At 42.5% G+C, this 24,145-nt stretch overlaps 1 protein-coding gene across 3 annotated transcripts in view; it reads left to right on the plus strand.

The window, feature by feature from the left end:
* Positions 1-24,145, plus strand: part of CPNE4 (copine 4) — a 611,710-nt gene that overhangs the window by 550,674 nt on the left and 36,891 nt on the right. For all 3 annotated transcript variants that reach the window (XM_082392743.1, XM_082392744.1, XM_082392745.1), the window contains exons 8-10: positions 15,854-15,952; positions 20,154-20,240; positions 23,005-23,064. In XM_082392743.1, coding sequence (XP_082248869.1) covers positions 15,854-15,952; positions 20,154-20,240; positions 23,005-23,064 — 246 coding nt within the window. The remainder of the gene's footprint in view (positions 1-15,853; positions 15,953-20,153; positions 20,241-23,004; positions 23,065-24,145) is intronic.

A 24,145-nucleotide genomic window follows, 5' to 3' on the forward strand; every position in this document is an offset into this window, starting at 1 on the left:
AAGCTCCTTGAGGGCAGTGACCACATTTTAAAACTCATTTTGTATATTGCGTGTTTCCTGGCAGCCTGCAGAGAATGTGTTGGGGGAATGTTGTTAGGTTGAATGAATGAGGTAATGGTTGAAACAGTAGTATAGATGTGCACAGAATGGATTCAGTACCTTCATGGTAAGCCTCTCTGTCTTTTCTTCCTCTGCCCTTTGAGTCACTCTTACCCACTTACCTGGGTTATGAAACCAATAAAATCCCAAAGACAACTTGTTTGAACAAAAGTGGATTCATGTTTCTCCATGTTGGGCCGTGGGGAATCCCAACAAATGCCAGGCCAGCCACCAGGTCAAATACCAATTAAAAGTTTAAAAATAAATCTTAAATCTGTACCTTAATTCTACCCCCTGCTTTTGGTTGGGATGATGTTTGGGTTTTGAAGAAAAATTTTGTAGAATCCTGACTCAGGGCCAAAAAGACCAATAGTTTGCCCTTAATTAGTGGAATTACAAAGAACCTGCCAAATCAATGATTTGTACATGACCAGAGAGACACAGAGGAGAACGATGGTCTGTGTAGTACTTATTATATGTCCACATCTTTCAACTGAACTAGATTACATGCCAAGCTGAATCCTCCAAGAGCAGCTGCCTGTAGGTTGCTTACAAACTCTCTTTTGATCCACATATCAAGTCAGTACTTAGGGTTATAGAGCACATACCTGCTTACCAAGGTAACTGTTGGCAATATGAAAAATAAGATATTACAAAGTCCATGTTTGCCAATTTGTTCAGCTCTTCATAGATCAAAGCTCCAGAGAGCATCTTAAAGGTTAAGCTTCTCAGCTGCATAGCACAGGGAGATCAGCTAGGTGCTTTGTGACCACCTAGAGGGGTGGGATAGGGAGGGTGGAAGGGAGACACAAGAGGGAGGGGATATGGGGATATATGTATATGTATAGCTAATTCACTTTGTTATACAGCAGAAACTAACACAACATTGTAAAGCAACTATACTCCAATAAAGATGTTTTTTAAAAAAGTTAAGCTTCTAAGTAAGGACAGAAGGAGAATAAGGCAAGTTTCCTGTGGCTCTCTTAGAAACTCATACCAGGGAGATCATCATCATCAACATTATATCCATGGGATGTTGGGGCTTGAGTCATCAGGAAACTTTGAGATTTGCTACTTGAATATGTGGCTTTAAAATTAGAAGGACTCGTCATGGAAAACACATGACTTTGTGAATAGGAGAGGTGGGAAGAAAACGGATGGGATGGTAATTTCTGTGAATGAAATAATTTTTTTGCTGCCTCATTATGATTCTTGACAGTCTTGGCAAGGTGGCAAAAATGAAAGCTACCTTTTTTAATAAAATAGAGCACTCAGGATCACTAAAGTTGTCAGTAGGAGGAAGAATCTCAGAGTAAGGAAAAGCAGCTGAACTATAGGACCTAGGCTTCCTAGGAGTGTTTATTAATTAGCAGTCTCAAGGTAACCTGCTTCCCACTTAACTCTGACCCAACCATGGACATATGGTTCTCCTCTGAGTGCTGTGAGGTCTAGCTATGACAAAACCAAATTACTCAAACCAAATGTTGCTAACAGACAGGTAAGAACAAATAGAAAGTAAACTCAGGGAGTACTCTTAAGTGAAAATGATGTGGTTTATAAGATAATGCTCACTCTTCAGGGCTTATATCCCTTCCCTGCCCCAATGGATAAGGCAATGACATTCAGGTAGTTCTTTTCCTCCTAGTACTCACCCTACAAACATGCATCCTGACTCATCAGATTGAGACTGACAGTAGGAAACAGGTTTTAATCTTATATTCCAACTCTGAACAATAAATAATGACTGCCTGGGATGCTGGATTGAGGAGGAGTCTAAGTGAGGAAAGTATGATTGATTGGTGATGTCTGCAATGGACAAGGATAAGAGGATGGACAGGAAGTAGTGGGGGAATGATTATGCATGTGCCAGGTATTTGGCATCCTGGTCTAGACCTAAGAAAGAGATACCAAGACAGAGGTACACAATTCTCTCTTTCTCCACCCTAAGGACCTTACTCTTCCTCTATGATTAATACTTGAAATAATGCCTCCCCATTTCAGGGAAGACCCCACCTAAGAACAGGGTCCAATTTCTACAGGCAGCCATGTTAGACTCTTGCATATTTGTCTCAGTATTCACACAGAAGAAACTCATGCTGATGGGGGAGACATATCTTTCCATCAGCCATTTTTCTCTCTGGAATGAATCTCCATAACAGTCTCAGTCTTCCTTTTGGCCACACGGGACCTAGAGTTTCTGAAGTTACAAGTAGCTGTCACAGGCAGAAGGCTAACCCTGTGGGGTGACCGTAAACTTTACAAAACAGTCCCTGCATGAGAGGGAAAATCTGACCGTGCCTCATCTCCCCTTGCTTGTGATGAAGTCATTCCTGATCAGCTCAAAGAGGAGGACAAGTTACAAAATAGCTGCAGTGAGGGGAAACCTGAAGAAGAGGGGAAATTGATTGCTTTAAAGGCAAGTGGCAGTAGGAAAACTTAGTGAAAGCAGGGACTAGGCAAAGGAAAAAATCATGAGTCTGGGGGGAACTAAAAAGAGGAAGCCATTCTAGATAAAGAGGAACTGACAGATTCTTCATACTGGTCACCCTCCCAAAGATCAAGCTAGATGGCAAGATGAGACTGAATATCAAGGTACAGCCACCAACTTTAAATCTGGATCTGAGAATAAAGTCCCCATCAGTGGTGGACCTCACACCAGCCCAGAGCAACAGTCTAGAAAGGGTAGCACTGAAACATCACAAGTCAACCTTCTCATCCCACATGTAGCCTAGTGACAAGTGTTTGTACAATATGATTGATCACCCTGCAGTTTGCTTTGTCAGTCAGTCATGGAGTTAATTACATGTTACTCTTGGGCACTATTATAAATAATGGTATGGCAAACAGTGCTAGGTTTAATGGTCCTTAGTGTTCAGCTATTAAATTGATGACACAGCTACATCAGTATTGATGAACAGGGATCTTCTCCATCAAAGATAATTTATATCCCTTAGCATAATGGGTCATTCTGCTCCCATTTTTGCCAAGGCATCATTCATACTGATACAGGCAATGAATCCATCAATAAAGGAGGAACAAACATATTTTGTTCTGTAGTTTTTAAAAAACTCCCCTGATAAATGCTGATCATAAGGAAACAGGGATTTTTGTATCGCTGACACAGAGCTTAAGGAAAATGTGAGCTCACCATAAAACTTGCCAAAACAGAAAAATAAGATGGATTCAGGCGAAAGAATTTGCATCCAAGCACAGCTTCTCCAGAATGTACTGTCCACCTGCCTAGGACATCCTTCTTTTCCACTCACTCTACAAATATACAGCCAAATTCCTTGCCCAAGTAAGCTGTGTATTATATACTGTGTATTACGCCCTAATCTTGGAAATTATTCACAATACACATTAGCAGGACCTGGAGTAGGGGAAGGCAAAAGGAGTATTGGCGCAAAATTTAAGGAAGCTGTCACTCTCAGCTTTACGCAAGTGGCAACCCTGTGCTTGTGGTACCCTAAGAAAAAGTGCCTCTTTAAATTTTGTGCACTTGATGGCTGGTTGGCCTCACGTTGGCATTTCAAAGTCTGCAATAGAGAAAACCGTTTAACTTCTATTATCTCAGGGTAACCCAAGCTTATGTGAGAATTCAGCCCTTTTTTATTTTTTATTAATACTCTATTAACCTCCGATAAACCTGGTGCTCTATGAAATGAACTTTTAAAATGCTTTGCTACCATATGGATTTTGATTTCTGCTCTTTAAAACGATAACCTTGATGTGGAGAATGCAATTTAGATGGGAACTTGGGTCCATTTGTCATAAACCATCATTGAAAATACATTGACTATTATGAAAGCCAGAAAAAAAATTCTAATTATTTTCCACTACTTTTGCTGGCTTTTAAAATAGTTATTGATGAACCTGTTACTAGGAGGGCCTTCCTATCAGTGAATGGATGGGTTTACACCATCCATGGGTAAAGAAGGTCTGTGTCATCTCCCCAGAGACAAATCAAGCTATTGCTCTGTACAGTGATAGAAATGGAATGAGAAGAAAGGTTCAATTACTTGGGTAATAAGCCTGATAAGCTAGGTCAGTGCCCCTGCTTTATACTGTCAAAATCTCAGCTCTCTGCTTGTCCATCTTGCAAATGTGTGTCTGACTCCATCTGGATGAAAAGAATAGGATATCTTTCTGGATGACTCAGAACCAAGCCCTCCTATCTCGCAGGAAAGTGATGGACTCAAAAGTCTGTCTATAATAATTATTGTTTAGAAGAGGAGAAATGATTCTCTCTGACAAGGAGAGTTTCGCCAGTAGCAATTTTAGGCTAACAACTTAGTACCATTGTTCGGTTTTCTTGTTTCATGTAGGAACTGCAGACTCTTCCTCACACTCGCTAAGTAGGCAGCATAGCTCAAGGAGATATAGATTGACCAGGAAGGGCTGGTTCTATGTAGAAAATCTGAGTGACAGAAGGACCCCATCACAAGGAACTAAATGAAATTAATAAAAAGTATTGGACTACCGGAAGCTTGGTTTCAAGGGTGGCTGGGGTAAATCCACACAAGACTTCAGTCAGAAGCCGGTTCCTGGATGAAGACTCAGGATCCAGACCAGGGTCAGAGGTGATGTCTGCCCACAAGAGACATGGGTGAGAGGGTCCCAAGGAGTAGCCAGGTCCTGAAGAGCATGAGCATGCAAGGTCCCCTGGTGCCCAAAGGATAAGCTGGATGCCCCAGCCAGCCAAAGAAACATTGTAAATGCGGGAACAGAGCAGGGACCAGTCAGTGGTGGTGATGAGGCAGGAGGATACAGAACAATGTTTGTGACTCTGACTGGAATGCCTCAGTTATTTTATACTGTCTGTGGATAGAGGGTTAGTCCAGTTTAAACTCCCAGAATTGGCTTGGGCGTGGCAGCAACAAATCTGTTTTCCATAAATCATTTCATGCGATTGGTTAGGAATGGCTCATTTCTCCATGCTTTTGGGATCTGTTTTGTTCCCTTGTTTTAAAACCTCCAAGTCTTGAACACCTATGATGGTTCCATAGGCAATAATTAAACAAGAGAAGCAAGTAAATGAGCTTATGTCAGAAACACACTGTAATCAAGCTGCCTGGCTGCACCAGGGCTCCCTCCTGGCTGCTGCGAGCCCCACGTTGCCAGTTTGTGGTTTTCAGACTGATTAAGCCATACGAATCGAGTCATCTGTTCTTTTCCGATCTTCAAGCGCCTTTTCCTCCTCAGGGACCAATGGAGGTTGCCTCCAGACATCAAATTACAGCAATCAATAAACCACGAGCAGCACGGCTCATTTAGGAATAAAGACACAGGCATTCTTCTAGAAGAAACAATGATTACCTGTCATGAGTCCGGAGATTCATGGTGTTTATTAGAGGTCAAGAATGTGGGATTCAACATTCGACATGACCAAATACTAAACTATCCCTTGGGCCTCAAGCCTATTCTTCCTGTGATTCCTACCCAGGTGAATGGTACACTGCATCACCCAAGCCAGAAGCTTGTGGGTAATATCATGAAATTTTATTGTGTATATGATTTATACTTCAAAAAAGTTGATTAAATGAAAAAAAAATATTATTAGGCATATAGGAACAAATGTTCAATAAACTTCAGTTTGCCTTTTACAATAAAAAGTCCCCATGATTTAGAAAAAAAAAGATGTAAGGAGCAGATTGAGGTAAATGGCGCTGACCCAAGTCTGCAAGGGGAACTCGTGCTTTGGGATGCTTCTCCCACTGAGCACCTGGTCTGAGTTTCAGGATTAGAAGGAGCCCCATCAGTCTGAACATAGGGCGCTGATGATGAAGGTGGTGCACCCCCAGGATGAGCACAGAGCACCCACCCCTCACTGCTGCTGGACTGCATGTCCCAGACGCTCAATGTTTCCTCTTGAGGTGGAGTCAGCGAGTGAGGGCAGGCCGGGCAGGGAAAACAGGTGGTGGAGGACTATGCACAGACTCAGGTAGGGGTCTGCACCTGGAGTTAAGGCAAACTGGTGCACCCAATGTTTAGTATGGATTTGAAAATAAAGACTGGTGGTAGAGCCTACATTTCACTTGGTCTTGCTCCATCAACTAAAGCAGGACCTCTGACCTCCCCTCCACTTTAAAGTTCACTTTTCAATCATTTCTTTGAAAATATCAAGCAGGTTCTTGCACATGCTCACCCACATGTCATTTCAGCTATACCTCTGGCGTGGACCATGCCCCCATCCTCTTCCTGTGCATCACCTCCTGCTTCTGCCTCCCCTGAAGTCCACTGAGGGCACTTCCCCACTCTCATTGTATCAGAAGCTCATGTGAAGTATTAACTCCCAGGCCAAGGGGAGTCACCTTCCACAGATACGAAAGATTTCAGCACCATTTTCTCTCCACTGCTGCTGCTGCCTTGGTGAATGGTGCCTGAGTGTATGGATGTCAAGGCTGTGCCCTCTAAGCTTCCAGACATGTCTGCTGCTGCTGCTGCTGCTGCTGCCACTGCTGCCGTCCTTCTGCCCTCAGCCCCCAGCAACACCTCCCCTGCATGGAGAAACACTGAGCCCTCGGGATGCTCAAATCTGAGCCTCTTAGTGCATCTAACCCCTCTGTTCTCCTGACCTACATAAGACCCTGCTATTTTGTGAAAACTTCTCTTTCAAGCTACTTTTCTACTTACAGCTCACTCCCCAGAACTCAGACATGAATCCATAGGGGTTAGACCTGTAGAAAATTCTGAGCGATTGTCACCAGACTCTACTCAGCCTTGCCCCACTCCTCTAAGATGCAGTTCTTTGTTCTTGGGCCCATCTTGTTGTCCCACTCTCTCCTCACCTTAGGTTGAGTCCCCAGAAGGTACTCAGACTGTCATACAGAAAGACGTCCGCTAGTCCTGCCCACCAGCCCAGCAAAGATGACTGCCAGAGATGCACATGGCTGAGGCCCCAGCCCTGCCCACCATTTCTGGAGCTGTACCTACAGTTTGTTTATTTGAGAAACTCTCCCTTCCATCTGGATGCTGCATATGCCCATCTCTCAGGGTCCAGCTTCGTCCCTGCTCTACTGTGAAGATTTCTGTCTTCACTCCCTGTGACATCCTGCTCTGCCAAACCTCAGAGGTCCAAATCAGAGTGTTCATGTTACAAATGGGGGAGCTACTTTTAATTCCCATCCAAGTAGCTGCGTTGATGTCCAAAGGTTATTGCCAAGTCTGCAGTGAGTAAAAGCAATCAAGTGTTGAGAAAATAATCAAAGGGGCGTGGACCCTCTTCCCATGGACACACCCTACCAAGGTCTGCCTGTGCTCAAGTCACAACCACCAGATAAGCAAATATACATTTAATACTCTTTTTTAGATGTTTACAGTCCTGTGTAAACCATTAAACCGATTTTGTGTTAAGGGTTGTCATTAAATTTTAACAAAAAAGAAGCCATTCCAAGTACTAAATTATGAATGAAATTGTCCCAAATCCCTAATCATAGCTATCCTGAAATATAATTTTATGTATTTGCCTAAAACTCCTTAAAATGATAGAACATTGCCTGATTTCCCAAAAGCTGCAGTTAGGAGACTGGTCTAGACTAAGTGACGTGAGAACACAGTTTGGTTCCTACATTACTGATTCTGTTAGCATTTAATTTTGATGGTCTCAATTTAAAATTCTACCTTTAAATGAGCCCAGTAAGGCCCCACCTAGATTAATCATTCTGGGCAATCTTACAGTGCTTATTATCAAAAAGAACATTAAAGATGTATATAAGTATATTCTTCCCTGAGAGAGGTCAGATATCCATGATTTAGTTGGTTAGTTAAAAAAAAAGAAAAAGAAAAAAGGTCTGCCATTGAAAAGGCACATGGCATGAGTATGTTATGAAGCTATGTGGTATAATGAAAAGGGTCCTGAGTATGGATAAATAAATCCAGGTCCACAGCCTAATTCAACTCTTGTTAGCTCTGTGCTTGGGAATAAGCCACCTTCAGTTGCTCTATTGAATTTTAGGATCACCATCTGTGAAAATGGACCTGCCATCTCATGGTGCTCTTGTGAGAATCACCGTGAGAAGATGAACAATTGACTTTCAGTTGTCCAAAGGGTATAAATATACCTAGTGAAAGAAAACAAAGGAAATTGTCTTTTTGTCTTGCTTATGGTTTCCTTTGCTGTGCAAAAGCCTTTAAGCTTAATTAGGTCCCATTTGTTTATTTTTGCTTTTATTTCCTTACTCTAGGAGGTGGGTTAAAAAAGATCTCACAGCATTTTATGTCAAAGAGTGTTCTGCCTATATTTTCTTCTAAGAGTTTTATAGTGTCTGGCCTGACATTCAGGTCTTTAATCCATTTTGAGTTTATTTTTTGTGTATGGTGTTAGGGAGTGTTCTAATTCCATTCTTTTACATGTAGCTGAACAGGTTTCCCAGCATCATTTATTGAAGAGGCTATCTTGTCTCCATTGTATAGTCTTGCCTCCTTTGTCATAGATTAGGTGACCATATAAAAGACAACCCTCAGAATGGGAGAAAATATTTGCAAATGAAACAACTGACAAAGGATTAATCTCCAAAATATACAAACAGCTCATGCAGCTCCATATCAAAAAACAAACAATCTAATCAAAAAATGGGCAGAAGACCTAAATAGACATTTCTCCAAAGAAGACATACAGATGGCCAACAAACACATGAAAAGATTAAACAACATCACTAATTGTTAGAGAAATGCAAATCACTATTATTATCTCCTTTAATAGGGAGAGTAGTGAATAGAAATGCAACATCATTAATTATTAGAGAAATGCAAATCAAAACTACAATGAGGTATCACCTCACACCAGTCAAAATGGCCATCATTAAAAAAATCTACACACAATAAATGCTGGAGAGGGTGTAAAGAAAAGGGAACCCTCTTGCACTGTTGGTGGGAATGTAAACTGATACAGCCACTATGGAGAACAGTATGGAGGTTCCTTAAAAAACTAAAAATACAACTACCATATGACCCAGCAATTGCACTACTGGGCATATACCCTGAGAAAACCATAGTTCAAAAAGACACATGCATCCCAATGTTCATTGCAGCACTATTTACAATAGCCAGGACATAGAAGCAACCTAAATGTCCATCAACAGAGGAATGGATAAAGAGGATATGGTACATATATACAATGGAATATTACTCAGCCATAAAAAGGAATGAAACTGGGTCATTTGTAGAGCCATGGATGGACCTAGAGACTGTCATACAGGGGAGTGAAGTAAGTCAGAAAGAGAAAACCAAATATCATTTATTAACACATATATGTGGAATCTAGAAAAATGGTATAGGTGATCTTATTGGCAAAGCAGAAATAGAGACACAGACACAGAAAACAAATATATGGACACCAAGGAGGGAAGGGGTGGGTGGGATGAATTGGGATATTGGGATTGACATATATGCATTATTGATACTGTGTATAAAATAGATAACTAATTAGAACCTATGTATAACTCAGGGAACTCTACTCAATGCTCTGTGATGACCTAAATGGGAAGGAAATCCAAAAAAAGAGGAGAAATATGTATATGTATAGCTGATTCACTTTGCTGTACAGTAGAAACTAACACAACATTTTAAAGCAACTATACTCCAATAAAAATTAATTTAAAAAAAGAAAAAGAAAATAAAGGGAGTAGTGTTACATTAATCAGGTATTGATAAATAATTAAGAATTTTTTGGCTTTAATATAATTATCTCAGACTTTGGAACAGAAAGTTGAAAAAGGAATAAAGACGCAATGCCATGTAACTAGGGAATTCTGGATCTGAAAGGACCTCAGAGAGCACTCACTCCAGCTCCCATTCCCCAGACACCCATTTCATAGAGAAGGAAACTGAGGCACAGAGATACTGAGAAGACATCCTAAGGTCTCACAGTGCTATCCACAGAGCGAGGACAGAACTCAACCTGCTGCTTCCCAGGCCCTGGCCCCTGTGTCTACAACCATTAAACCGTGTCCATAATCCCATGCATACAATTCTTTGCCTGTGCCTATGTCTACCACCACCAAAACATATTACCCAGTTTGATCATCTCCTTTAATAAAAATTAACCAGTTGATTGCAGTACCTTCCCTTTGCACTGTGGAAACAGGGCCAATCTGAGGACTACCATCCACTCAACTTAAGGAGAAAGACCTTTTTCACAGATAAGAGAAAGATTCATCACAGATTTATCTGTGCTCTTACTTGTGCCCAAGAACTGTGCTAAACCCTGATAGAAAGCTGAGTACTCAGAAGTTTCCTTCCAGTAGTGGATAAAGACCAGTGGTGACCATGTAGCTGGAGACACATTAAAGCAGATGTAAACAGATTGCAATGGAAGCTTTGGGGATGGTGTAACCAAGGAGCCAAGAGAAAGTGGACAGTGAACCCTACTTCACCTGGACAAATGACAGGTTACAATGTTAAAACAAATATAAAAATTTAAAAGGCAAGGGAAGAACAGATTTCCTTTAAATATGAGAATTCTGCAGTGATGAGCCGCAGTTATGTAATTTTATAACCACAGTTTGGGTAGCTCACCGTGGCCTTCCAGGACCTGGATCACATTCAGATCCCAAGAACTCTGATGTTAAAGCCAATTGTACTTTAAAACCCCAAATATTCCATAATAGCAGGAGATCATTCACCTCTCTGTGTCTCAGTTTCCTCATCTGTAAAGTGGAGATGACAATAATAGTGTCCCACTGATGGGGTTGCTGTGAAGATTAACTATCAGAGCATGTCAAGGGCTTAGAACAATGCCCGGGACAAAGTAAGTGTTCAATAAACTTTGGCATATCAGTATGAGAAGACCGATTGTCACTGAAAACTCAATTCTTAATATGAAGGTATGAATGCCAAGGGAGAAGATGAGGGAAGGTGCGTCAGCCAGGGTTAACCAGAGAAACAGAACCAGTGGAAGATAGACATTAAGAGATTTATTGCAAGGAATTGGCTTATGCTGTTGTGCGGGCTGGCTGGACAAGTCTGAAATCCCTAGAGCATACACTCAGGAAAGGCAGGCTGGAACTCTCAGGCTAACTGAAGTTAAGTTATGGCACAAAGGCAAAATTTCTCCTTCCTCAGGGAAGCCTCATTCTGCTCTTAAGGCTTTCAAAGGATTGTGTCAGACCTACCCAGATTATTAAGGAAATCTCCTTTACTTTGAGATTTCTTAACAGCTTTATTTAATTGATACATAAAGAATTGTACATATTTAATGCATATAATTTGATGAGCTTGGACATATGCAAACATATGCAGACTCATATGCATATGAGTTTGAACCTGTGAAACCGTCACCCGAATCAAGGTAACAGACAGATCCCACACGTCCCAACATTTCCTTATGTCCTTTTGACTTGTTTTGCGATAAAAACACATAACATGAGATCTACACTCTTAACAAGTTTTGAAGTGCACAACACCATATTACAAACTATAGGCACAATGTTGTACAGCAGGTCTCTAGAACTTACTCATCTTGCGTGACTGAAACCTTACACCCATTGAACAATAAGACCCCAATGCCCCCACCCCTCAGCAACCGCTATTGTATTCTCTGCCTCTATGAGTTTGACTGTCATAGATGCCTCATAAAAGTGGAATCAGGCACTAGTTGTCCATCAGTGACTGGCTTATTTCAGTTAGCATAATATCCATCCAAGTCACAAATGGCAAGATTTTCTTCTTTAAGGCTGAATAATATTCTATTGTATGTATATACCACATTTTCTTTAGTCATACACTTGGGTTATTTTCATATCTTGGCTATCGTGAATAATGCTGCTGAGGTTAGCATGGGAATGAAGATATCTCTTCAATATCCTGACTTCAGTTCTTTGGATGTATACCCAAAAATGAGATTGCTGGATCATATAGTAGTTCTATTTTTAATTTTTTGAGAAACCACTATACTGTTTTCCATAGCTGCTGCACTGTTTTATATTCCCACCAACAGTTACAAGGGCTCCAATTTCTCCATATCTTTGCCCACAATTGTTATCTTTTGTGTTTTTTTAATAATTGTCATCCTAATAGATATGAGGTGATATCTCATTGTCATTCTGATTTGCATTTCCTGATAATTAATGATGTTGCGCATCTTTTCATATACCTGTTGGCCATTTGTATATCTTTTTTGGAGAAACATCTGTTCAAGTCCTTTGACCATTTTTTAATCAGGTTATTGGGGGGTTTTTTGCTATTGAGTTGTAAGAGTTCCTTATACATTTTGGAAATTAATCCCTTATCAGATATACAGTTTGCAAATATTTTCTCCCATTCTGTAGGATGCCTTTTCACTTTATTGATGGTTTCCTTTGCTGTGCAGCAGATTTTTATAGCTCCTGTAGGAGTTTGATGTAGTCCCACTTGTCTATTTTTGCTTTTGTTGCTTGTGTTTTTAGTATCATATCCAAGAAATCATTGCCAAGATGAATGTCAAGAATATTTTCCCCTGTGTTTTTTTTCTAACAGTTTTACAGTTTCAAGTCTTATGTTTAAGTCTTCTATCCATTTTGAGTAGATTTTTGTGTATGGTGTAAGGTAGGGATCCAATTTCGTTTTTTTGCATGTGGGTATTCAATTTTCCCAACATCATTTGTTGAAGAGACTCCCTTTTCCCCATTGTGTATTCTTGGCACCCTTGTCAAATATCAATTGACCATATATGTATGGTTATTTCTGGGCTATCTATTCTGTTCCATTGGCCTATAGATCTGTCTTTATGGGAGTACCATGATGTTTTAATTCCTGTGGCTTTGTAATATATTTTGAAGTGATGTCTTCAGCTTTGTTCTTTTTCTCAAGATTGCTTTAGCAATTCTGTGTTGACAAAATTCAACACTTTTTCATGATAAAAATGCTCAACAAACTAGGAATTACCTCGACATAATAAAGGCCATATATGACAAGTCCACAGCTAATATATTACTCAATGGTGAAAATGTTAAAGCTTTTTCTCTAAGATTAGGAATAGACAAGAATGCCCTCTCTTGCCACTTCTTTTCAACATAGTGCTGAAAGTCCTAGTCAGAGCAATTAGACAAGGAAAAGAAATAAAATCCATCTTTGTCACTTTCTAGATGTCTAGTCAAGTCACTTGACCTCTCTAAGCCTGTGACTGATACCTGTGAATGGTGATAATAATATTGTCATTTCAGGGTTATCATACAGGATTAGAGACCATAAACACAAATGGCCTGGGTTCATAAGAGATGATCATTTAGGACAAGCTCCAAAGTTTAACTTCTTTTAGTTCAAAGATTACCTATTGTTAACTGTGTGGTGTTGGAAAACTTACTTTACCTCTCTGTGTCTCAGTTTCCTCATCTGTAAAATGAGCATAATGAAAAATTGTTCTGGGTATTAAGTGAATTTACATATGTAAAGTGTTTAGAACAGTTTCTGGTACATAGTAAGCACTATATATGTTGTAATTATTATAATTTTCTGTTTTGTGGTTGGCGGGGGGAATTAGGTAGGCAGGAAGCCTGGACTTTCGTCTCAGCCCTGCACTGGGTGAACTTGCAGGAGTCACTTCCTTTCTCTTCCATTAATTTCCTTCTCTGTAAAATGAGGGAGTTGACAAGACCATCTGTCGAGCTCAGACATTTTAAGATGATATACCTAAACTACACTGTGAGCTGTAGGAATGCGGAAGGCCTCCTGACTTGTAGATGGTTTTGAGCTGCCGCTCTGTCACCAATCTGTCAAAGTTTCCTTATTGATTCACACCAAGAACCTGCCTCTGTCTCAGCTTTTCTGCAGGGCAGTTGATCTGTTTACTTTTCACCATAACATGTTCCTCTGTCATCTGTATCAGAGCTGTCATAAGCCAGCTTCATGGCAGGGAGAGAAAGACTGTGGTTTTATTTTTCTGCCTCACTGTGTCTTCTTTCCTCTGGGACCCCTCTGAGAAAGGTCGAAACAGAATTCTGCAACTGCCATGATGAGAAATGCCACTGATTGAAGAAGCAGGGCCCATGTAAACAGCGGTGCCCACCCCCCAGGAGGCCAGGCCTGGAGCCCTGTTGGGCCTGACTCATCATCCAGCCCAGGGGGTTTCTGTCCCAGAGAGAGCAAACGTCCTGAGTGTCATGGTGGCAGGTGGTAGGAGGGCAGTAACTAACTGAAGCATGATGGGAAATCTTAGAGAAGCCAGAGATGGCAGATAGGTGGTTTTGCTTGAGGTTTGGTGACAAACCAAAGTACTACATACATTCCCTCTTGCTTTTCCTATATTCTAACGAAGAGATTAAAAGAAACACAAGGGAGTGTTGAAAAGACTGCTTTGGCCCCTTTGCCTTTTTATCTGCTTCCCCCCAAGATAGAAGACTGAGTATCTAAGTGTCAGACTCAGGTGTCCCAGGGCTGTGTTCACTACTGGGCACAGTTAAGAGCCTGAGAGGCAAGGTCCCAGAAACACACTTCCTTCTCTTTCTGTGCCCAGGCTGGGCAAGCTTTCTTTTGCTTCTGGCTCCAGGTAATGACTGTGTGAGTGTCAGGGTCAGTAAGGAGGGGCTGGCAAATAGAGAGAAAAACCCCTGTTGTGAGTAACTGAGATCAGTAGACAAGTGTTTGACAGTGTGATGTTCACAGTGCACATCCTGAGTGATGTTTCCCACTGGGTGGATGTTGATACAATCCACTGTGACAGAATATAAATGAGTAGGAATAAGTTTGGGGGGGGGATTATGTTTCATTTGGGGCATATTTCATTTTAGGCCTGTGCGGTATCCCACAGGTCAGAAAATAGATTTATAAACCAGGTTTTCCAGGAGGGACTGGCCAGTGGGGTCTTCATCCCAAGAAAGAACGAGGCTGCCCCTTGAACCCCAATATTCCAGGGAAAACCTCTGAGTAAATGTCTCCTTGCTGCCTCGATCTTATATGAGTTCTGGGGTTCCTGGCTGCAGATCCCTGGTTTAAGATGTAGAAGTGATATCTGATGTGCTTGAAACCCTAGTCCAACTTCCACCCTAGAAAAAATGGGGACTCCCTCTTCATCTAAAGATGTGAGACCAAGCAGAGGGATGGCTACTGACTTAATCTGCATCACTCTGCAAAGTGTTACTTGCAAGTCCAGAAGTTAGCCTTAGTGCTGTTAGATGGAGCTCTCTTGTTGGAAGGTCGCATCCTAGGTGTGATGGACGCCTGCTTTTTACCAGTGTAACTCACCTCTCACTGTTTTTCACCCATTTTTCGTGTGGGTACAATTAAAGATCTCACTTTTTGCCCTCTTACTTGTTTTTTTTAGCATCGCTCTTTTGCCTTCAGAAAAAAAAAAGAAAATGTGACTCATATGATCAAATCATTAAACATAAGCTGTCACTGTGGAAGCTACAGGCATGGACTCAGGCACCTGATTCCAGCTGTAAACCACAGAGGCTCTCTGCTGTGGGAAAAACAGCACTGGAATTAGAGTCAGGATACCTGCCTTCAAATCCCAGGTTTTTCATTCACTGGATGGTCCCTTTGGCAAGTGACTTATCTCCTTTTGGTCTTACTGGCCTTATCTGAAAAATGGGCAAATTATTAGTCACTGCTGCATCACAGGGCTGCTTGAAGATCATGACAAAAAGGCTAAGTAAAACCAATGGAAACCAAAGGGATACCTCTTCCCACATGCTGTCATCCTAGACTTTTGATCCAGACCAACTGTCCTTCATCAAGTCTTCCTCATAAAGTTTGCATTGCCTTCAGCTGCTGTGGATGAATTCTTAAGTTTAAAAAAAAATTCTTAAGTTAAAAAAAAAATACTTATTTTCTCTTGCAGTGCATAGTATGGGACTGGGACTCCAATGGCAAACATGATTTCATTGGAGAATTCACCTCAACATTCAAGGAGATGAGAGGAGTAATGGAAGGAAAACAGGTACGTGGTAAACCCCTCATGGCATTTCCCCCAGACTTGCCTCTCACAATGCCTCCTTAGCACCCAGCTATACACAGAGCAGCTAGAGGTGAGACATTAATACATGATTAAACATGGCCAGGAGGGAGCATGGTGGGAACTGAATTCTGGGTTCTAGTGCCAACCCAGCTCATAGCAATTGGTTGTGACCTTGGACAGGACCCTGCTCCAAGGTGGTACAGTTTCTCCACTGGCAAAATGGAGAAGTCAGATGAGAAAGTTTCTAATTTCCTTTAGCTGTGTAGCCTTGGACAAGTGACTTAATCTCTGTGCGCCTCAGCTTTCTCACCTAAAAAAAATGAAGGTGATAATGGTACTTACCCGGTAGCATTCAGTGAAGATTAAATGAGATAATTCATGATACGCACTTGGCAGGGTGTCTGGAACTTCCAAAATATGTGCTGGTGTTATTATCATGTTGCAGTATTCTTTCTAGATCTACATTTCCATGACCTGGTGGCATTAATTACACATTTAATGCTTTGGGCAAATTATTTGATTACTCCAAATTTTTATTTTGGGCACCAGATTTTCATCTAGTTTCACCATTTCACTCTTACACTCTTGATACCAAGACATAAACCCAAACACTACGACATACCACAGGGGCACATAGGGATTTCATTGCATCACACAGAAGCCTACACCTCCTCTGTGTATCTCTCAGACACCCATACTTTGATGGATACATACATACATCTATTGGTCAGTTGCTGTCATCTGGATCCTGACCATGTAACTTCTTCTCTGATCTGTTCAGGATTCACCTGCCCAGCGTCAGCTGCAGAACCTGAATCTCTTTGCCTGAGGGCTTTCTGTAGCTGCTGGAGCCTTCTCTGCCCACATCTACCGCAGGCTGGACATGTTGGGGGAGTCATACACATTTCAGGGAGCAGCCCTCAACAAATTGCTAGTGGGAGATGGGATATAAATACCCCAGCTCTCTTGCCCTTCAGGTGGCAAAACTCTGAAGCATGCTCTGTGAAGTTGCCCAGAGTTCCCCAGCAAGAAGCAGCCCTGGTTGCCCATAGGGGTACCTGAATGGATCACATACCCCTTTTTGGCTGCTTCCCTATTTCAGTTCCCCACTCTTCTATTGTTCCTTCCTGTTATTACCTCCCAGATGAATTACTTGGACTTAAATCCTTGCCTCGGCGTTAGCTTCTGGAGGAAGTCAAACTAGTCTACCTGCCATCCTTACTCTGGGAGCCACTGTCCCCATAGAACAAAAAGGAGTGACAGCAGAGAAAGACTTTTTCCCCTAAAGACCCTGTGCCTGGCCTGCTCAGAAGTGCTGCTTGGGGAAGATTGTCCCAACTCACTGTTCAAGTTTCCCCTTTCAGATGTAAGTCAAGATGTAACCAGACTGGATGGAAATAAACTAACGTTCTTTAGAATCAGAGGCTTAATCTGAATCAGGCCATTTGTTGAATACCTTCCTTTGGCCTGAAAAGTCAAGGGCAGCTTTCTGCATAGCTCCCACAACCTGCTATATATGCTGTTACATACCCAGCACTGCAGGAAACTTGTCAGACACACAGAGACCTTCACCCATGAGCAGGCTTGCAGAGTTTCAGGGGTACAATGAAAGCCAACACTAAACTATAAATAAAGTCACTACCCAAATAACTAGGAATTTATCCAGAGACGTTGTTGCTTCTTTGAATGTACAAGACCAGGCTCTGTTGAGCTAATAAATCAATGGCAGTTATCCATACCACCCACTAGAGTTCTAAAGAGTTTTACGAAGTTTTGCCTTGTTCTGCTTTACAAGTAGAAATAGCCAAACCAATAAACATGGGAAACACTTCATCTTTAGAATCCTAGGAGGATATTATAGCATACATCACAATTGAATTGAATTGAATTGAATTGAATTGAAGTCTGATGCTTTCAAACAAACAGAAGTGAATCTTGAAGTCCCTCTGAGGAAATGGATGTGATGCTACTGTAACTTTCTGTATCACTGAGACACCAGAAAGGTTTTGGTGCAATTCCTCAGTCCCTATTCTGGCACCTTTGCACCCAGGGAACTGTTCTATTATTTATTGACTCCACTAATATTTACTGAGGAGCACCTGCTAAGTGTCAGGCTCTAGGTGTGACATGACTGTGCATCAGAGTAAAATATAAATATGAATCAAGTAAACAAAGTATGTAATTATACATTGTGACAAATGCTATAAAAACCTGAGCCAGTTTAGTTATAAAGATATAACATAGAAGAGAAAACCTGAAAAGGTGACATTTAACTTGAGGGCCCTTAAAGATGAAGTGAAGCCAACCATGTAACAAGCAAGGGAACAGTATTTCAGCCCGAGGGAACAACATTGCAAAGTACTGAGTCAGGAAAGAGCTTGGTGTGATTAAGGATCTGGAAAGAGACCAGTGTATCCGGATCAGAGAAGGTGAGGGAGCCATGCATGAGATGTGGTCAAGGACAGAGGCCGAGACCAGGAAAAGCAGATTCTGATAGCTCGGAGAAAAGAGTTTAGATTTTCCTATAAATATGTTGAGAGCACACTGAAGCCACAGTCTCCAATTTAGTAGCCACTGGCTACATACACCTATTTCAATTTCAACTTTAGTAAGTTTAAGTTAAATTAAGTTAAAATTTCAAGTCCTCCACCTCTTTCTCTCTCTTTCTCTCTCTCTCTCTCTCTCTCTCTCTCTCTCTCACACACACACACACACACACACACACACACACACACACCAAGTGCTCATGTGACTAGTGTCTTCCACATTGATTGGTGCAGACTTGGAATATTCCCATCATTGTAGAAAGTTCTATTGGGCAATGCTGCAAAGGGGTCTAGGCTGGAGAATGATGTTGATTTTTTAAAGATTACTCTGGCTAGTGTGTAGATAATCAGTTACAGAGAGAGACAAGAGAGTGAGGCAGGGAGATCTGTCAGGAGGCTACTACCATGGGCAGGACAGGAGGTCGGCCATCTGGGCTGAGTTCCCCTGGGAAACTCCTCTCTGTTCCAAATGGGACTCACTCCTGCACTTGTGCCTACACATCTGGGGTAGCTGAGATGTTTCTCCATGTGCTCTTTCATCCTCCAGGACACCAGCTTAAGTTAATACATGGTGAAAATGTCCCAGAAGCAAGAGGAGGGCAAGCCCCAGTGCACAGAGGCTTGTCAAGCCTCTGCTCATATCACTTTTGCTAACATCCCATCGGTCAAAACAAGTCACCTGACTAAGCTCAGAGTCATTGTGCGCTGGGAGGAATGGGTCATTGGCGCCAATGCTGTATCAGTCTACCCACTCACATCTGCCTCAGAAATTGCTTCATTTTCAGATACTTCCAATTGTCAGAGAGTAAAAATTTGTCTTCTGAGTAGAAATCCAAGGATCTACTCCCATAGGATAGTGGGCAGGAGCATTCAATGACTCTTGGATGTTTGACTTTGTCAGTGGTCAAGGCGCAGGTGGCTTTGTCCCCTGAAGCCTTCTGTAGGCTGGAAGGGTTGAGATCTGTTCACCCTTTCACTCCCAGCTACCTCCTCAGTTCTGATTCTACCCCTCACAGAAGCCTCTCTGGCGATCTAATGTGCCACCGTTGTGACTGTGTCAATCCATTATTTTAGTTTTCTGTGAAGTTAAGCAAACTTACCATCATCCCCACCAGCTTCCTGTAGCCAGTATTCAATGTCCCTCAGTTTTCCTACCTCTTAAGTCAATTCCCAGACACTAAGACTCAGCATTTGGGTTACTCAGCTGTGTTTCTCCAAATCTCTCCTTCCCTCTGCTGCTTAATTTGATCCCATTAATAGCAAACATTTATAAGTGTCAGGCACTGTTCTAAATGTATTACAGGGGTTAATCATTCAATCCTCACAGTAACCCTATGAGATAGCTACAATTATAAGCTCCATTTTACAGAGGAGACATGCAAGGCATAGAGGAATCAAGTAATTTGCCAAAGGTCACACAGCTGGAAAATGGAGGAGCTGGGATTTAAACCAAGCAGAGTAATGTCAGAGTCTCCCTCTCCACCACTCCTCCTTACTGCCCCTCCAGATGTGAGGGGATCAGCTAGAGACCATGGGTCAGCCCTCAGGTCCATCTGCAGCAGTGCCCAGGGGCCTCATCACGAATGACTCCACTTCTTCCTGAGCTGGCAATCATGCTATAACCTTTCTTGTTTCAGGTGCAGTGGGAGTGCATCAACCCCAAGTACAAAGCCAAGAAGAAGAATTATAAGAACTCGGGCATTGTGATTTTGAACCAGTGCAAGGTATATACATAGCCCCTGTCTTCCAGGGGTATGAAGCTAGGGCTGTCTGGGAGGAAGTCTACAGGTTATGTGGACAGAAGGAGAGAGTGTCAAAGAGATATGATCTATTTTAAACAAAAATCAGAAAGTCAAGGTATTAATGGACATACACTGTAAGCATGGGTGGTCTTGGAGCTGTGGTAGGCCAATGCCACCATCCCCTCCACAAGGACAGTCCTGCCCCCAAAGATAGGAGAGTCCTGGTCTGCCCAGGGCAGCACCAGAGGGAGGTCCCCAGAGGGGGTCATCAACATTTCTAAAGCACCTACTCTGTGCCTATCCCAGGGTTCGGTGCTTTATACGTGGCACCTCCCCCATGCCAAGAGGGTACCATGAAAATAAGACAGTGGGGAAAAATTAAAGGGCCTAAAAATTCCTCCCAGAGGGGGCTCTAACTTCGCAGAAAATCCCATCTGGGAATAATTTTGCCACTGATTGAGTACTTACTATGTGAAAATAACTATAATACGTTCTGTTTACTCTTATCACAACCCTGAGATTTCTACTTTCAAATGAGATTGTGTAACCAGTTCATCACACACATGGTAAGTTTAAGAGCTGAGATTTTAGTCTCCGTCTGTCTGACTCCACGACATAAGACTTACATACCATCCAGTTTCTCTCTATATATATCAGGTTCCTTCATTCAGAGTTGGCCTTTCCTGGCTGCCAGGAGCTGCAGGAGCTCATCCTTACATAACAAGAGAGTAAAGGAAAAGACTGAGGCGTCTGGCTTAGGTCACATGCCCACCCCTTGAACCAATCACTGGAACTAGGAGATAATGCTTATGATTGGCCACCCGGGGTCACTGTTTTAATAATGGCTTTTTTTCTGTAGTTTATGATGCTTTGACATCTTGGGGCCTTGCATACTGGGGAGGAACTGCCCCTCCCAGGGTTACCTAATTCCTAAAGGTAGCAATCAACTTGCCTGTGAGCCTGTCTTTGACATGCAGACCAATCCGTCCAGAGCCTATACCCCCAGCCACCCCCTTTCCTGAACTCTCACACACCAAGCCAATATTCCGCCTGCCCTGTATCACCCCAGAGCCAGGTTTCAGACAATTAGAGACCATCCCTATGGCCCAGAGCCTCGTAAGTTACTCAAACTATTGAATTCTAAACCTGTTTAACTGCTTACCTTGCTTCATGCATTCCTTCCCACAAAAACCATGATAAAGATTTTTGCCTGTGCTTTCCCCTCATTCCTCTTGCCTCCTGACTGACCCTAGTGCTTCCCTGTGTGGCCCCCTTGTGTGGCAGGACATGCCTCCTGTCCCTTGGGGAGCTGTGAGTAATAAACTCTTCTTTCAAAGGCAGTTGTCTCTGGTCATCTTACCTACCTGTACAGACCAAATCCTAGTACATTCAGAATAGACCTGTGACCATCCCTGTGCCCATAGCAGCAGGAGAAAAGAAGATCCAGATGAGCCAGTTCAACTGTCCATCTCTGTAAGGTGATTGTGCACATATCTGTTTTGATCTAAGAGTTCGGCACTCAGAGGCCATGGTGATCGAACTCATTTTTTTGGTGTACAGACAGTAGTAGGGTATCCCAACTATCAGGTGAAGCATTGCCATAAGGAAGCCAGGAGCAGGCACTATTCAGGGAGCCCAGTAAATATCAGCCCTGAGACAAGTCTGCCAATAGATGTGTGCCACCTGGAGGTGGTGCCAGGAAACTCTACCATGGGGTTTTATGGGTCAGTCTCTGAGAAGCTGCCCTGAGTGTCAGATGGAGTCTGAGAAGTGAGGGTCAAAAATCAGCTAGTAGTTGTCCTGGTAAAAGGATCCAGATTGTGAGCTCAGTGGCTGCATATACCATGCCTGTTTCTCTCATCCCTGTATCCCTAGCATCCAGTGCATGGTGGGGGCTTAATAAATCCTTGTTGAATAAATAAGTAGATGAATGTCACCAAGACTCAAGCATCAGAATCATAATGAAGCAGAAATTAAGACTAGAAATCAGTAAGGTGTGTGAGAACACAGATGCCAGGGGTTGGGAAGAAAGAAGGGACCCTGCTGACTTCCAGCCTAGAGGTTGAAAAGATGGACTGTGCAGTCAAGACTGCCATCATTTGAGTTCCACCTCCATCATCTTAGCCTCAGTTTCCTCATCTATAAAATGGGCACAATAATAACAATAGCATCACTTTCACAGGCTTGTTCTAAGAATTAAATGAGGTAATGTATGTTAAGTGCTTGGCGTACAGTAAGTGCTCAATAAATGTTAATCCTTGTTGCTCATGGCATGGGAGAAATCTCACTAGCTGGCAGCTGACAGTAAAGACCTTCTCAGGTAATTGTGATCTTGAAGCTGCCCATCTTGATTACTGTGGTGTTAAGAATGTTACCAGAACTGGGACTTAGACACGGGCAGCAAGACTGAAGCCAAGTGTGAGACTTCATTCATTTCAAAGCAGTGGTGACCCTTGAAAACACAGTATTAGTCTCACCCCAGAGGCAGAGGCTGATTAAAATCATGTGTAAACCAAAAGAGAGGGTAGCAGGGGATGGATGCTGCAGCCCTCACAGGCCCATCTAAATTCAGCATTGCTCTCTTTTTCTCCTTTCATGGAACAAAATCAGCTGACCCATCTTTTTCCCACAGATCTTTCTCTGCTTTTTTCTCTACGTCAGCATAACCCCAAAGTCTAGGCCTCTAATCTATAGGTACACAGATCATACTGTTCCTAATACAGTTTCCTCTCCTCCTCCCGTGCAGATCCACAAGATGCATTCTTTCTTGGACTACATCATGGGTGGCTGCCAAATCCAGTTTACAGTGAGTTGTTTCCATATTTGTCCTTATTCAGGAGTAAGGTTGGGGAGTGGTGCTGGGTGTGGGGCACGAGGAGACAAGTCTGTTAAGACCCTGGGTCAGCTTTGCTCACGTCTCACTGCTGAAATATCATACAGTAACATGTTTTTACAAGGAGGTCATACTTCTGTTTTCCTCAGTGAGTATGGTTTTCAGTGTCATGTCAGGAAATTCCTGCCATTCAGCCTCAAGTGGTTCGGGTAACCAGCCTAATGCTTTCCATTCTTTCCATGACTACGTGAGGCAGGAGGCAGTGGGTGGGTTGCCAGGTCCCATCACTGCGTGAAAAGTGTGGGAAGGAAGTGAGACGCACTTGCGCATCCCACTGGACAACTGCAGACGTCTTGGTTGTGTTCGTGTGGCCAAACCATGAGCATCCATGTCATGCCCAATGGTCAGTGCCAAGAGTAAGCCATCCAAATGGTTCATCAGTCAATGAGAAAGCGAATTCCAAAAGACTGGAGAACCAGTCTTGCAAGGTTGAAAAATAGAATGAGTGAGTGGATTGAGGATCATCGCCTACATGGAATCTGCGAGCCCATGGGATTTGCACACTCCTAATACATATTGGAGGGTTGGGGTGGACTGGGTCTTTTTTAAGTGCCCGGGTGGGCCAGGGTTGTGAGTCCATCTGCCCTGGAACAATTTACTTTCAGTGGCTTCATATTCAAAATCCTACTAGGTTTAGGCAGACATGACCTGCAGAAAGAGAATACCCAGATGACAAGGAATAGATCTGCTAAAACCTATGGGAAATCAACGTGGATGTAAACAAGAGGAATCCAATCTGTGCAGCATTTGTTCCTCATCTTACAAAAGTGTACTCGTGAAACTCAGCCCTGTTTAGCTCCCTAGACAGGCTCAGTCATGTGAGGAAGGCAAGGAAATTGGTTTGAGCTCAAGAAAGTAGACAGGAGCAATGTATTCCTGAGACTAGGGATAGTGGTACCCAAAGGACTAGAAGGGGGTTCCCCGAGGGGTTGAGATAAGGCATCTCCCTAGATAGAAGCTTGTCCTCTGCTATAACCTCAGAGGGGTCCACCTA

This window comes from Balaenoptera borealis (genome assembly GCF_965194805.1).
Source record: "Balaenoptera borealis genome assembly, chromosome: 5".
Taxonomy (NCBI): Eukaryota; Metazoa; Chordata; class Mammalia; order Artiodactyla; family Balaenopteridae; genus Balaenoptera; species Balaenoptera borealis.